We start from the raw sequence: 16,400 nt of genomic DNA, 5'->3' as shown, positions 1-16,400 counted from the left end.
AGAAATCACTAAGGGAAAACCTAGATTTTATTACAGGGAAAATACTGTTCATCAATAAAACATCACAAAGAAATATGCAAAAATATTAAGTTGGACCCCTACCTCATATCACAGATATCAAATAGATTAACAATCTAAATATAAAACTTAAAACCATAAAAGTCTTAGAAAAAAAAAAAACAGCTGTAAATCTTCATGACTTTGGATAGGGCAATAGATTCTTAGCTGTGACACCAAAAATATAAGCAAAAAAAGGAAAACAATAGATAAACTGAATTTCATTGAATAAAAACTTCTGTGGATCGATTAAGAAAGGGAAAATATACCCTACAGAATGGGAGAGAATACTTGCAAATCACAAGTCTGATAAAGGCCTAACATCCAGAATACATAAAGAGCTTTTACAACTTGACAACAAAAAGACCAACAGCCCAATGAAAAAACGAAGAAAGGACTTGAACACACTTTTCTCCAAAGAAGACATATACAAAAGTTAAAAGGCACTCAACAGCAGGAGGAGAAGGGGACGAGAGGATGAAATGGTGGGATGGTATCACCGAGTTGATGGACAAGAGTTTGAGTAAACTCCAGGAGTTGGTGATGGACAGGGAAGCCTGGTGTGCTGCAGTCCATGAGGTCACAAAGAGTCAGACACGACTGAGTGACTGAACTGAACTGAACTAGATGATGTCTTATTTAATCATGAAGGAATTACATTTTCCTTAAATCATTTATTTGGGCTCTGTATCTGTACATTATAGTGAAAGGATATTTTAAAATGTTTTATTTAAATGGATGAGGATTCCACCCAGCTGTGATGTTTAAAGAACAGTTTGGTGAGCTTCTTCCCAATGGGGTGGGAACTGTCTGTGAGAGACACAGCCCTGGCATGGTCTGGCCAGGAGGATGTGTTTGGCTCTGGGCAAATTGCTTCCATGACTGAACAGCCTTCAGTTAACTCCATCAGCCGGCCCTGGGGTTGGAGACTGAGACATCTTGTTTACACAACAGGAGGAGCACTTATCTTTGTGTGTGGAAATGATTATTGTATTATTAGTTTTTGTAATTATAAAAATGTGAAAGTTGGAAAAATAAAAAGGCACTCAACATTATTAGACGTTAGGGAAATGCAGATGAAAACCACAGTGAGGTATCACTTCTCACCCACTGAGATGGCCATAATACTTTTAAAAGAAAGGAAATAACAGACATTTGGTAAGACTGTGAAGAACCTGGAGCCCTCACACAGGAGTGGAGAGCAGCCACTGTGGAAAGCAGTCTGGTAGTTCCTCAAAGACTTAAACATGAAATCACCATCTGACCCAGCAATTTCTCCTAGGAATGTACCCAAAAGTATGAAGAGCAAATACTCAAATAAATAAATAAATAAATAAATATATATATACATATATATATATATACACATATATATGCATGTTCATAGCAGGATTGCTCACAATGAACCAAGAGTGGAAACAAAACCAAATGTCCGTCAATGGATGGTTGGACAAACAAAATGTGTTCTTTGCATACAGTGGAATATTATTCAATCACAAAAAAGACCAACAGCCCAATGAAAAAATGAACAAAGAACTTGAACACACTTTTCTCCAAAGAAGACATATACAAATGGTCAGATGCTGACATCTGCTATAACATGGGTGATTCTTGAGCATATTTTGTTGTTGTTCAGTCGCTCAGTTGTGTCTGACTCTGCGACCCCATGGACTGCAGCACACCAGGCTTCTCTGTCCTTCACCATCTCCCGGAGCTTGCTCAAACTCATGTCCGTCAAGTTGGTGATGCCAACCAACCACCTCATCCTCTGTCATCCCCTTCTCCTGCCCTCAATCTTTCCCAGCATCAGGGTCTTTACCAATGACTCAGCTCTTCAAATCAGGTGGCCAAAGTATTGGAGCTTCAGCTTCAACATCAGTCCTTCCAATGAATATTCAGGACTGATTTTCTTTAGGATGTACTGTTTTGATCTCCTTGCAGTCCAAGGGACTCGGAAGAGTCTTCTCCAACATCATAGTTCAAAAGTATCAATTCTTTGGCACCCAGTCTTTATGGTCCAAACTCTCACATCTGTACATGACCACTGGAAAAACCATAGATTTGACTATACGGACCTTTGTTGGCAAACTGATGCCCCTGATTTTTAATACACATTATGTGAGATGAAAGAGGCCAGGCACAAAAAGGGTCATGCATGATTCAGCTTACGTGAAATTGCCAGCACAGGTAAATCCATGGAGATAGAAAGCAGGCTGGTGGTTGCCATGGGTTGGGAGAAGCAGGGAATGGGGAGTAACTGCTTAGTGGATACAGGGTGATGAAAAATATTTGGAACTAGATCAATGTGGTGGTTGAACAACAGTGTTAACAGACTATACACTGGTGTGTCACTCACTTTAAAATGGTAATTTTAGGTTTTATAAATTTCACCTCAATAAAAAAATTATTTAAAAAAACAATACATTGTTTTTTAATAAATCGTTTTTATTATTTATCAATTAGAAAAACTGATTTCTAACCTTTTTTTTTTTTTTTTTTTTTAAGTCACAGAGCTCATCATCAAATTGCTTACCCATGCAACCTAAGTGGCACCCTGATGCGTAAAACACAGTCCCATCCCCAAGGGCCTTAAAGCCAGAAAACACAGACAGGCAATATACAAACAGCTACCGTCAGAGACGTGCCATCTCCCAGGGGGCAGTGAGGGTACAAAGACGTACCTCTGGTTATGCAGGAAAGGAAACAACTCTCAGAGAAGATGACGTTGGAAATGAGCTTTAAGGGTTGAATGTGATTTTTCCTGTTAGAGTTGGAGGTGGAGAAATACAGTAACATGTAGAAACGTGTGATCCTCCCAGAGGTCACATGGTCACCTAGAGGCAGGACCTAGTCCAGCCTGGTAGTCCTCAAAGCTGCCTACTTCTGCCATGGGGGCAGGACTCAAGAGGCTCACACCCTCCCACTTCCTTCCCCAGGGCCTGATGCAGGGTTGGCAACATCCACGGTGAGCAGTGAATGTCAAAGAAAGATAAGATGTGCATTAAAGAGGGCATTCCCAGGCAGGTCAACGGAAAGGAAGCCAAGCTTCCACCGCAGGGGCCATGGGTTCCATCCTGGTCGGGAAACTGGCATCCCACGTGCTACACAGCCAAAAAAATAAACACGCACTAAGGAACGTCCCTAAAAAGCGCAAGCACCAGGAGACCTATCAAACGGCAGTGACAGCTAACGGCCTGGCTGAACACTGAAACGGGCTAAGGCAAGCAGGTGACCCGGAAGAGAACCCGGCGCCACCGGAAAGAAACGCCGCAGGAGCGAGCGGGAAGGGAGTCCGCGGCCCATGGAGCGCTGTGCCTGCCATCCTACGGGATTCAGGCTGCGTCTCAAATACAATCACTGAGGTCTACTGGCCCTCGATCCCCGTCCAGGGGTCAGCCTGGGGGAGAAGCAAGGGTGTGCTGGCGGGTCATTGAGGCCCGGAGCTGCCCAGGCCCCGGGGGACCCAGCGAGGGCAGGGCGGGCAGGCGCGGCGCGCGCGCCCCTACGGGGAGGAGAACCTGCCGCAGAAGAGAGTGCTGCGGGAGCCGTTGTGTCTGATGAAGAACAGGAAGGGGTGGTCGGCACAGAACCGGGGCTGGTTCACCATGCAGCTGTCGACCTGCAGCATTGCGGAGGCGGCCGCGGCCTCCGTGCCCTCCTCGTCCACCTCCACCACGCTCTTGTGGGCTAAGGCGGACAGACACAGGCCTTCGCTGGGAGACATGGCCGAGAAGTCAGCCCGGCCCGACTGGAAGGCCTCAAGCACCCCCAGGCCCTGGAGCACCGACACCATGTCGTAGGTCATCTCCAGCTTAAACTTTGGGAGGAAGACTTCCACCTGGGTCTTCTTCATGGAGTGAGGCTGGGTCCAGGCGAGGAACTTTTCCCAAGTGAGATGTTTCTCCACCTGAAAGGCCAGAATTCGACTTTGGGATTCAGCAATGTCAGGCAGCCCTGAGTCTCCTCTCCCGGAGGGATGGTGCCCCCCACCTCCCCCGAGTCACCTGGAGGACAGGTGTGCCATCTCGCGCTCTGGTACCCGAGCTAGCACGCCCCAGAGCAGGAGGAGGGGCTCGAGGGCCAGCCGGGCAGGAAGGACTCGCAGGACACTCACTGAGCTCAGAGGCACGTGGTCGTTGGGCAGCAGCACCAGCATGCTCAGCTCCTCGTCCGCGTATGGCAGCTCCAGCACCTGGGCCTGCACCTCCTGGATGCGGGCAAGTCTGAACACCCCGTCCTGAAACATCATCTGCACCGGCCTCTGCTCCTTCTGCAGGAGTAAACAGATGACCCGGAATCAGACACAGATCATCGGAGGAGGCAGCACCGTCTCCAGGAGAAGCGGTGGACGGCGGGGTGTGCAGAACCCCCGATGGAAACGGTATCTGTGCCCTGGTTAGTGCTACAAACTGTCCACCAGCTTCTCCCTGTTCCCATCGCAAGGCACCTGTTGTCAGCACACTGGTGCTGGCCTGGGAAAGATGGTTCACTCAGCAAAATAAACGAGGTGCTCTGCTGTTCTCAGAAAAGGAAGTCAGATTTTCAGAGCTAAAAGATGCCCAGTAAGTATATCTGATGAAACAACAGAATCCAATGAAAATTACTGCTATTTAATTAGAAAAAAGTTTCATGAAACCTTAGAGTTTCACAGCAGTGCAGTCCAGAATGTAGACAGGCTCAGAACGCAGTGTGACAGCAAGTGTAAGGGACCACACGGGGGCCTCACTGGGGGCCCAGAGGTTAAACTGCAGGGGTGGCAGGTTTAATTCCTGCTCAGGAAGCTAAGATCCCACATGCTGTGCTGCACGGTTAAAAAAATAAAGAACCATATGGGTCTTCATGCATTTAAATCCAACTGTACCAATTCTGAAACTTTAATTGGAGGAAATAACTTTTTAAAATACAGAAATGCTATACGTACACAGAAGTTAACTGAAATACTACCCTTACTAAATTCAGTTTTATAAGTTGACACAAGTCATCTATTAAAAAGATTAAAACAAATTTCTAAAATCCATGCCAGTTGTGGATGACTAGTTGTGCTCCCCTCCCGCTCTGCAACTAGAAGGCTGATTATTTACAGTATACTGTATTCGAAGAAAAGGGTTTTATGCCTATAAATTTCTGAGTTGCATTAAAATGGTGTTTTTATAAGGGCTGGCGGTGGGGGAGTGGTTAACAAACTATTTCAATGCCTATCTGAATTGAAATTATACCTCAATGTCAAGACTAAATCAGTTTTATTATTAGAAAGCTATGATTACTGAATTAATGATTAATAGCAAATCAAGTCTGTATTTATTCTCATTTTTAAAATAACTGATTAAAGAAATACATTTTCGTATTCTTTTGCTCTGCAGACTACACCCCACGCCCCACCCCCATCATAGTAATACCCAGATCACACTTTCCTAACACCTGTGGGGGGTTTAAATTTGGATTTCTTCTCTCTCTCTCTCTCTCTCTTTTTTTTTTTTGCTTTCTGTCTGAGCAATTTGGACTTAAAAGAAAACCTCAAGCTTTCAGGCTGAATGTAGGATGAACACACTCATACAGGAGTGACTTTGTGAGAAACTATCAAGGCTCTAGGAACAATAAAAAGTGCAAAAGACCGAAGGCAACAAGTGTTTTTCATACCTTCAGTTCTTCACCACTGAGTTTAAAATTTCATTCAGAAATGTGTGAAGTTTCAAATTATTATTAACCAATGATTTATGCTCTTACAAAGTTAAATTTTTCCATTCAATTTTTTCACCAAATTCTCAGGATGTTCGAAAGTTTCCCCCACCTGGTTTATTCTAAAAGGCATCTCCCTGGTGTACTCCTTGTCGAATTTCTCACTCCACCTCCCTTTGAAGTAGACAGCGTTAACCAGAATCAGCCTGGTCTCTGCATTGATGGAGTTAGCAGGCAACAACTCTGGAATCTTACCTTAGGGAGAAGTAAAGAATACAAAGCATGATAAAAAAAAAAAACAAAAAAACCTTGATAAGGCTCATTGGAAAATCCCGATTAGCAGTCCTCGTTGAGATTTGCCCAATTTGGGTTGTTCTGCATGGAACCCACACACACAGGTGGCGTTTATGATCACGGTGCTTCAGGACCTCTGCAAAGTGGGTGACATGAACCACTTCATCACTCAGGGAGAAGTCTGCTCCAGGTGGGAGGAAACAGGAAACAAAGGGTGGGCTGGAGAGGCTATGGCTGGAGAAGCCACATCCAGAGCCAACCTTCCAGGACTGCGTGGGGACTTGTCACAGGAGGCCACCATGAATGGCTCAGGGGCACACCATCAGCGAGAGGATAAACTTCTGGAAGTCGCTAGCAAAGGTTTCACTACTTGATCCTCCAGACGTTCTCAGAGAAGGTCAGGTAGCACGTGAAAGGTACTCCCTTGTCCCCTGGAGATCAAGTCTAGCCTTTTCAGTGAACTAAGAGCACCCCTGCTAATTCACCCCTCCAGAGGGCAAAGAAGAAACTGGGCAAGGAAGGCTAAGTCTTGAAGGAAAGACAACCTCCTGCTCTTTGCTCTCTGCTGTCTCATGTATTAGCAGAAACAGCATTGCTCTTAGTGGTACCATGTGTAATTGGTACAGAGGGGCCTACATGGGTCCAACATCACACGGCCATCATGGGGCCGAGGCCACAGCAGGACACCCTGGGGAACAGGAGCGAATGAGGCTCTACCCACCCCGGTGCAGTGATTTCAGTCTGCAGAACCATCAGCCTGAGAGCGGGCCTGCAGTGGGCCTGCCAGGTCTAGGCTCCTCACATCTGAGGACAGGAGTGGAGGTGGGGGACAAGAAAGGGGCAGGAGGGGGGTCAGTCCGCTGTGATGGGGGGCCACAGAGACTGTGCTCAGAGGAGGCCCCAGGCTCCTTCCTACAGAGGTGCGGCATTCACTGACGCGTGAACACACGCCCGAGGGAGACGATGCTTCTCTGTCAGCTGTTAACCTGGGAGCCTGGCCTGTGGGCTTCAGCTCCTGCCGGCCACTCTGCTCCAGGGAGAAGGGACACAATGAAGTCTCTGCTGTTGAACACCCGAGCATCCGATCAAAACCTCTGTGAGTCCATTAAGGTTCAGGTAGTCCAAGAGGCCCAGACAGCACGGTGCTGACCATCAGAAAGGCCAGGGACAACAGAGGAGCAGGGAGCGGGGAGCAGGAGGCGCGGAAGTGGGGGAGGCACCCGGGAGCGCTGACCTTCAGTCTTCTTTGAGACCCAAGCGTTGATCTGCTTCCTGGACGGCTCTGCAGCTTCGGCAAAGGAGAGCTGCTCCAGCTCAGCGTAGTAGAAGCGAAGACACGATTCCTTAAAGGTCTTTGGAGAGGAGAGTGGTCAGCGAGTTTCCAAAATTCTGAACAATATATATATTACATTAAAGTAACCATTAATTCCTTGAAGGTGGTCATTCTAATCTGCTAGATATGAAAAGATCAGTGTTTATAAACAGGTAAGAACTCAGCTATGAATAATTATAATGGATAAATGCATTTTAGAAATAGTCAAATTTCAACTAATGGAAAGTACATTTAGGGAATTACAAGTTTTAGAAATCATGTTCATAAGTGTCAGTTCTCTGGGGTCTTTCTCTCACACTCCACATTTTGATCACAACTTGTACTGTTCTGTTGACTGAACTTACAGAGAGAAATTCGTAGGTCTTCTCCCCAAAGATCCTGTTGGCCGTCGTGAGCAAGTACTGAGCGTCAGGCTTGTTCAGCTCAGCAAGAAGCTGCTGGAAATCTTGGTGAAATTCTTTCTCTGTGTTTAAGGAAAGCGCCTATCGAGATAAGTAATTTAAAATAATCAATATTGCCCTTCAGTTTCTAAGAGTTTTGTGACCAACATTTTTTATCAAATACTTCACAAATATTCCTAAAAGACACTACTTTTAAGTGTGGATTTAGTACATACTAGAGAAGCAAGATGGAGAAGGCAATGGCACCCCACTTCAGTACGCTTGCCTGGAAAATCCCATGGACGGAGGAGCCTGGTGGGCTGCAGTCCATGGGGTCTCAAAGAGTCAGACATGACTGAGTGACTTCACTTTCACTTTTCACTTTAATGCATTGGAGAAGGAAATGGCAACCCACTCCAGTTTCTTGCCTGGAGAATCCCAGGGATGGGGTCGCACAGAGTCAGACACTACTGAAGTGACTTAGCAGCAGCAGCAGCAGAGAAGCAAGATGACACGGGGGAGGGGGAAGATACAGGAGAAAATAAACAGAAATGGGTAAAAGAGTTGGCTTTCCTGTCTCAGTTGATCTCCCTTGTTTAAAGATGAGTAACAAGGTAGGAATGAATGGACTGGAAAAATTCAGAGAAGGAGCTGCTTTAAAATCTTGCATTCTAAGGAAACCGTAAGTGTGCCTAAATGGAGGAAAATTTAACTCTAAAGTTTACCCCCAAAAAATAAATAAATAAATAGAAAGACTCAGATAAAGGTGTTAAAATCCGAGGAGAAACGAGTAGGAACAACGACAGTGGGAGAGACCGCGCTTCCAGAGTCTGCTGGTGACCAGAGCCCGCAGCCCGCAGGCCGGGAGCCCTTCCCGAGACGTGCCAGGCAGCCAGGCGGAGTTCGCACCCTGAGGGCCTGTGACCTCAGCACAGGAAGGCCAGGACCACTCCACGTCACAGCAGACAACCTGAGGCTCCCCCACAAGGCTCCTCTAGGGCTCGTGGGCCGGCCTAATACACAGTGAAGTTCATCAGGAATAAAGAACCACTCTCGACACCTCAACCTTCACCCCCTCACACATGAGCTGGGAAATTATTATGATGAGTAATGGCTACCGTCAAGGGTTCTCAGAGGAATGGAGAGGCAGAGTGAAGCACAAAGGCGCCCGGCAGTGAGGAGGCCCCCTGCGCACGGCAGGACCTCACCGCCTTCTGGGTGACTCCTGCACACGTTCCTCTGTCTGCTCTAGAAACGTCCCTGGGGACCGGAGAGACTCAAGAGGGTGTTCCTGGGGCGCTGCTCGTCTAGGCTAACGCGCACCTAAGCATCGCTGCAGGTAAAAAGCCACGCCTTTGCACCCTCTTGGCACATTTCCACTTATCCCCTGACTCAGCTGGAAAGCACGGTGGTGTATCATTGACTTGAAATACCTATTAACCTACCCTTCTCACCAACGAACAGCTGTAAGTTTTAGTACAAACATCAGTGCTCTCAAACTGAGACAGCGCTCGGCTGCTGAGATCTCAAGCAATCGTTACCATTTCCTAAGCAAACATAAAACTATTAAGACAAAAGTTTAATGGTCATGTCCAGGATATTAACTGGAGAAGGATCACATAAGAAACAGCTCGGTGAAGGAGACCTCAGCTCCACCCTCTGCGTCTGGGCAGCCCCAGTCGCTCCCGAGGCAGCACGCGTCTGCACCCGCATCCACCCCACCCTCCCACGGGCAGGCCTGGAGAAGGGGGTCTGCAGCCGGGTGAGCGGATAGGACACGGGAAAGAGGCCCCTCTCCCGGCTCACCTGGGCCACCTGGGCAGCAGTGTCCCCTTTGGCTCCCAGGAGGACCATGGCCAGGACCGAGGAGAGGCTCACGGGAGAAAAAAACACGTTGCCTGAAGGGTCGTCTTCACACAGGGCCTTTAAGAGGCGGAGGGCGAAGGTGCCATTTGCTTCACAGAGCGCGTCCATGAGACCAGGCCTGGAGTCTGAGACTGGAGAGAAAAGGCCCTCAGTAACTGCGAATCCCGTCCCCCTGACACAGGACACTGTCCTTTCAGGGTGGAACGCAAAATAGTCTACGGAGCGTCCGTGTTCGGCTGCTTTCCATCCCAATAGGAAGTCCAAGGTTAAGGGCACTATCTACGTGTGGTCCCGGCAGCAGGTCAAGCGGCTGAGCACCTCGGGGAATGAACAGCAATGGCTGATGGGGCCACGCGCACACACAAGCAAACGTACACACACACTGCTGGGCTCCTGGGAGCAGTGAAGTCCAGTCCTTTCCCACTGAGAAGGGGGAGGACAGGGCCAGACAGGAGGAGGGGAGAGGCCCCACGGGAGAGCCTTGTCGGCGCTCTGCCAGGTCCCCACAAGGCCTCGTGTATTCTTGCACATACTCCTGAGGAATCCCTGGGAGATGTTCAGTTACGAACCAGCCCAGGCCTCCCCATTTTCCAGCTGATAGCTGAGAAGTGTTTGAGAAGCTGAAATGAAGCCAGAGAGGCTGGAATCCGGGAGGAACTGGGCTGTGAAGCGAGGAATTTCCACCCACAGTGGCTGCTCCGTCCGAGCCAGGCCTCAGGGTCAGCAAGTGTCCCTGAGCCCCGACCCAGCTCGTGGCGCCTGCCCTCCGCTCCCCGGCACCCAGGGACCCTCGGACACGGCGCGTCGGGCCCAGACACTGTGCTTTTATTTTGCAGTTCGTTTTCTCACCAGAACCAGGATTTGAAGGTTCCCTCCTTTCTTCCATCAACATCCTCCAGCGGAGACCGAGCCTGACACTGGAAGCCACGTTCTGAGGGACACAGGAGAGGAACGGACTAAAGAAGGGGTTCAGGAGAGGACAGTCAGGGTGACGGGGTGCAGCCTGGGCGAGCACTGAGGCCGTGGGAGAGGCAGGGGAGGTCAGAGGGCGTCTGGCAGGTGGGCGGGGTGCCCCCAGCCCACCTGAAACCGGGCATGGCACGGCCATCAGCCCCCAGCCCACCTGTTGCCATCCTTCCTTGGTAGCGAGACCCTCACTCCCACCACGGCTGGCCTCAGGCCCAGATAGGACCCCGTGTCCTCCCGGCCCGCTCCAGCCTCCCACAGCCACCACCAAGCCTCGCCTCCTGTCTCCTTAAAGCTCTCCAGCCAGGCTGGCCCTGACCCTGCGTCTGGTCTGGCCCACATTCTCCCTGCTGCTGCTCGGAGCCTGAGAACAGGAGTGTCCCCACTCCCCACCTGTTCCCGCCACTGCAGCAGACAGAGGCGGTCCTGACCCTTCACTTGGGCTCTTGCCTGGCCCCGCCCTGGGGCTCAAACACACTTGACCAACAGGGCTCATCCTCCTGCCAGACCGGAGAGCCCCTTCAGCCCCTCCGAGGCCCTGTGACCTCTGAAAGCTCTGCTTACCCAGCTCCCCATCCTTCAACCAGGCAGTCACCCTTCTGCCTCCAGGTGGCAGCGCAGCGGCTTCTGGGTCCCCACCTTCTAGACTCGCGCTGAGCCCAAGTCCCCGCCGACGCTCCCCTTCAGCTCTCTCTCGCGCGGGGGAGGGGCTCACCTGCCTCCTCAGCTCCAGAAGCTCACAGCTCCAACTCGGAGTGGCTTTGGTCCGGAGGGCCCGGGGAACATGGCCCGAAGGGCAGGGCCGCCTCCAACCCCGCCCCGCCCACAACTTCCAGGTTCCGCCCACCGCCCTGGGAGCTCCAGTTCTGCAGAGACCTCTCCGGGATGCGGGGTTCAGTGTGGGTTGACCGAGGCCTCTGGGATGCGGGGGTCAGGGTGGGCGGGCCCAGGCCTCAGGAATGGGGAGGGGGGGTCAGGGTGGGCGGACCCAGGCCTCCAGGATGCGGACTTTTTTCAAAGTCTTTATTACAGGATCTGACTTTCAGTTCTAGTGAAGAAACAGAGTTGGTTTCTGGCAAGCGCACCTCAACAAGTCTGGGTAACCCGTCAGAGCACCATCTCCCACCACCACCGAGGTCTGTCCCTCTTGGCCTCCTGACTCTCAGCCCAGTGAGTCCTGTCTGGGTATTGTTAGCAACAGACTGTGCCTGCAGCTCTGCCTGCGGCTCTCAGATGCCTTTTCTCAGCAGCCTACAAAGAGCAATGCTGAGCATGGCCCTGTTCTGCAAAGGTTTCAGAACTTTGAAGGCCTTTCTCCCTCTAAACTTGTTTCTTCCATGAGTGCTGCATCCTTCCATAATGAAGACTGTCAACTCAAACACCAGGGACGTCTCAGCGTCTCCCATGAGCGTGGCCCTGGGCTGGGCGCTGGGCACTTGGCTGAGGACATGACCTCCGAGCTGAGGTGCCTCACAGGTGATGAGGAGACCAGAAGTGCTCAGAGGTCCTTCCTAGATGTCATGAGAAAACGTCTAGATGGTGGCAGCCACACACAATTCCCCAAGAAAGTCCCCGGCAGACCCTTCACTCCGGACGGCCTTTATGGAGGAGTGTCTGTGTTCTGTATGGTTCCCACTAAGTGACCAGCCTTGCTGCTGCTGCTAAGTTGCTCCAGTCGTGTCCGACTCTGCGACCCCTTAGACGGCAGCCCACCAGGCTCCGCTGGCCCTGGGATTCTCCAGGCAAGAACACTGGAGTGGGTTGCCATTTCCTTCTCCACTAGGTGACTGGCCTTAGGACAGCCTCATTCTTTTCACTTGATTTTGTGTCCGTAGCATCAACTGCAGTGTCTGGACACATTTCTAAAGGGATGGTGAGGCTTCCTGGGGGATGCGATTATGCACAAATGTTAATGCTCTTCAGCCAGACGCAGAGGGAAACAGCATTTTAGATGCGGCTCTTCCCGGAGATGTCAGAGGACAGGTCCTCTGAGAATGACCTGCGTGGTCCCGGGAGGTGGTGGTGAGGGGCATGGGGATGTGTCCTGGAGGGGATTGAGGAGCAGACAGTGGCAGGAAGGAGCCTTGAAATCCACGCCAGGCCAGATCGGGAAGGGCCTGCACCCAGCACACGGAACCCAGAGAAGGCGCCCGGGGGTTCCGGGGTTCCGCACGTAAAGAGCTGGGCAGTCGGCTGCCCGGGTCCGTGCGCCTCCTGAGCGTGACTTCACTTCCCCGGATTTGTCCTAGCTCGGAACCTCTCACATGTAAGTGGCTTTTCCACCTGGAAAACTGCTCAGATCCTAAATCCAGAAGACCTCGTCTGTCCACACACCCATCTTATCACCCCCCGCCCCAGCTCCTCACCCCCACACCTCAGAGCATGTGCGTGGTGGGCTCTGCTTCAGGACGATCCAGACTGTTTTCTTTGCAGAAACACTGCAGGACCCGTCCCAGAGTCTCGGGTGTTCCTGCCCTGTGAGCTCAAGGGTAAGACACAGAACACCCAGAGCGAGCAGAGGTTTGTGAAGAACGATGTGCCCTGAACTCATTCACTGTGTTTTTTCAGTGTGCTCCTAGCCAGGTGCTGGGTTCAGGGCATTTATTTGTTCGTGTCATGCCTGGTTCTCCGAGTCAGAACCTGGTGTGTCAGAGGAGAGGCAGAGGTCACGGCTCAGCACTCTGAAGTGCAAGAGAAGGGTGTCGGGTCCCCACAACCCCCTGAATCGGGTACTTCTTCCCAGAGAGGCTCGCAGCTCTGGCCATCCTTGGGCCCACACACCAGCTGTCCTCCTGCCCAGGAGTTAGCGTCCAGCTGTCTGGGAGCCAGGCCTCTTTCGAAGTGTCCGCAAGGAAGGACAGAAGGCAGAGGCTTCGTCCTGCCACTGGCCTCTCTCTCCACGGGGAGTCCAGGTGAGCCCTGATCCAGGGGCGGCCGCCTGGACGCAGCGCCGGCCCCAGCCTCCCCTGATGTGCGCAGCCGTCAGGGCAGACGCCCGGGAAACACCTCTGACCCAGTAGGAGAGGCAGGCGGCCCGCAGGCCCGCCAGCGATGCCCTGCCCTCTGCCTGCTCTCAGAGACGCTGCTTCAGGGCCCAGGCATTGCAGGCCTCACTGAGGGCGCTTCCTCCGGGAGGCAGCAGGACACTCTCCCCGCTGTGCACGGAACCAGGGCCGTCCGCAGCTCTGGGCCTTTGTGCTCCTGAGAAGAGGGCTTCTCCTCTACCACGGACGCGGGCAGCCTCTGTGTGCCGAGGCCTGAGGGACTCCCCTCCCTCTGGCTTGTATCCCCGTGGTTGAAGATGGGTTTAACCAAGGATGAAAAAAGTGAGCTCGAAATGAGAAAAAGTGCTTTTCATTTTTTCTCCCTCTTCTGCCAACAGTAGATGCATGGACTATATCCTGCCAGGCTCCTCGGTCCATGGGATTCTCCAGGCAAGAATACTGGAGTGAGTGGTCGTTCCCTTCTCCAAGGGATCTTCCCAACCCAGGGATTGAACATGGGTCTCCAGCACTGCAGGCAGATAATATACCCTCTGGGCCACCAGAGAAGTCCCAAAAAGTTACATAGGGGATGTCAAATCCTTGTAACAATCAATTAAAAATCAAGAGATTTTTATATGTTATCTTTTCCATCTTAATTTTCCCTATGTGATTATTTTTAAGAAAGTAACATTGTATGTGAAAAATATTTCCCTATGTGGTTGAATCTGAAGGATCCTGCCAAAAAAAGGAAAATCAGGCTGCTAGAAGGAAGCATTTTCAGAAGTTTTCCAACAATGTCCAGAAGGGAGGAGGTTTCCGTGTTTTTCAAAGTCTTTATTTCATGATCTGACTTTCAGCTCTAGAGAGGAAACAGAGTTGGTCTCTGGCAAGTGCACCCCAACAGGTCTGGGTAACCCGTCAGAGCATCATCTCCCACCACCACAGAGGTCTGTCCCTCTTGGCCTCCTGACTCTCAGCCCAGTGAGTCCTGTACGGGTATTGTTAGCAAAAGACCATGCCTGCAGCTCTGCCTGCGGGCTCTCAGATGCCTTTTCTCAACAGCCCTCAAAGAGCAATGCTGAGCATGGCCCTGTTCTGCAAAGGTTTCAGAACTTTGAAGACCTTTGCCCCTCTAAACTATTTTCTTCCATAACTCTGAAGACCTTTCTCCCTCTAAACTTGTTTTCTCCATGAGTGCTGCATCCTTGCATAATGAAAACTGTCAAATCAAACAGCAGGGACGTCTTGGCCTCTCCCACAAGGGTGGCCCTGGGCTGGGCGCTGGGCGTCTGGCTGAGGACACAACCTCCGAGCTGAGGTGCCTCACAGGTGATGAGAGACCAGAAGTGCTCAGAGGTCCTTCCTAGATGTTATGAGAAAACATCTAGATGGTGGCAGCCACACACATTCCCCAAGAAAGTCCCCGGCAGACACTTCACTCCACACGGCCTTTATGTAGGAACTTCTGTGTTCTGTATGGTTCCCACTAGGTGACCGGCCTTAGGACAGCCTCATTCTCCTTGACTTGATTTTGTGTCTGTACCGTCAACCGCAGTGTCTGGACCGATTTCTAAAGGGATGGTGAGGCTTCCTGGGGGATGTGATTAAGCACAAATATTTTTCTAATTAATTAATTTATTTTAATTGGAGGCTATTTACTTTACAATATTGTTGTGGGTTTTGCCATACATTGACATGAATCAGCCATGGGTGTACATGTGTCCTCCATCCTGAAGCCCCCTCCCTCCTCCCTCCCCATCCCATCCCTCAGGGTCTTCCCAGTGCACCAGCCCTGAGCACCCTCTCTCATGCATCGAACCTGGACTGGCAATCTGCTTCACATATGGTAATATACATGTTTCGATGCTCTTCTCTCAGATCATCCCACCCTCGCCTTCTCCCACAGAGTCCCAAAGTCTGTTCTTTACATCTGTGTCTCTTTTGCTGTCTCACATATAGGGTCATCGTTAACCATCTTTCTAAATTCCAAATATATGCATTAATATACTGTATTGGTGTTTTTCTTTCTGACTTACTTCACTCTGTATAATAGTCTCCAGTTTCATCCACCTCGTTAGAACTGATTTAAATGCATTCTTTTTAATAGGTAATATTCCATTGTGTAAATGTACCACAGCTTTCTTATCCATTCATCTGCAGATGGACATCTAGGTTGCTTCCATGTCCAGGCTATTGTAAACAGTGCTGTGATGAACATTGGGGGTACATGCGTCTATTTCAGTTCTGGTTTCCTAGGTGTGTATGCCCAACAGTGGGATTGCTGGGTCATATGGCAGTTCTATTTCCAGTTTTTTAAGGAGTCTGCACAGTGTTCTCCATAGCGGCTGTACTAACTTGCATTCCCACCAACAGTGTAAGAGGGTTCCCTTTTCTCCACACCCTCTCCAGCATTTATTGTTTGTAGACTTTTGGATAGCAGCCATCCTGACCGGTGTGAGATGGTACCTCATTGTGGTTTTGATTTGCATTTTTCAGATAATGAGTGATGTTGAGTATCTTTTCATGTGTTTGTCAGCCATCTGTATGTCTTCTTAGGAGAAATGTCTGTTTACTTCTTTGGCCCCTTTTTTGATTGGGTTGTTTATTTTTCTCGTACTGAGCTACAGGAGTTGTTTGTATATTCTTGAGATTAATTCTTTGTCAGTTGCTTCGCTTGCTATTATTTTCTCCCATTCTGAGGGCTGTCTTTCACCTTGCTTATAGTTTCCTTTGTTGTGCAAAACCTTTTCAGTTTAATTAGGTCCCATTTGTTTATTTTTGCTTTTATTTCCATTACTCTGGGAGGTGGGTCATAGAGGATCCTGCTGTGATTTATGTCAGAGA

General features: G+C 50.1%; 1 protein-coding gene across 2 annotated transcripts; it reads right to left on the bottom strand.

The window, feature by feature from the left end:
• Positions 1-2,481: 2,481 nt before the first annotated feature.
• LOC122697673 (serpin B9-like) lies at positions 2,482-11,396 on the bottom strand. 2 transcript variants are annotated; one of them, XM_043908668.1, is made up of 8 exons: positions 11,288-11,396; positions 10,456-10,537; positions 9,547-9,737; positions 7,705-7,842; positions 7,262-7,379; positions 5,846-5,988; positions 4,172-4,327; positions 2,482-3,964 (listed from the first exon to the last, which is right to left on the bottom strand). In XM_043908668.1, exons 2-8 carry the CDS (start codon positions 10,496-10,498, stop codon positions 3,560-3,562), a joined length of 1,194 nt encoding a protein of 397 aa, XP_043764603.1. In that variant the 5' UTR covers positions 10,499-10,537; positions 11,288-11,396; the 3' UTR covers positions 2,482-3,559. The 2 variants fall into 2 exon arrangements, with proteins under 2 accessions (XP_043764603.1, XP_043764601.1); XM_043908666.1 differs by having other exon boundaries at positions 11,137-11,378.
• Between the last annotated feature and the right edge of the window lie 5,004 nt (positions 11,397-16,400).

The sequence above is a fragment of the Cervus elaphus genome, chromosome 7 (assembly GCF_910594005.1).
Source record: "Cervus elaphus chromosome 7, mCerEla1.1, whole genome shotgun sequence".
In the NCBI taxonomy this organism is placed as follows: domain Eukaryota; kingdom Metazoa; phylum Chordata; class Mammalia; order Artiodactyla; family Cervidae; genus Cervus; species Cervus elaphus.
The sequence above is the reverse complement of the archived record's forward strand: the minus strand, read 5'-3'. Positions and strand labels throughout refer to the sequence as shown.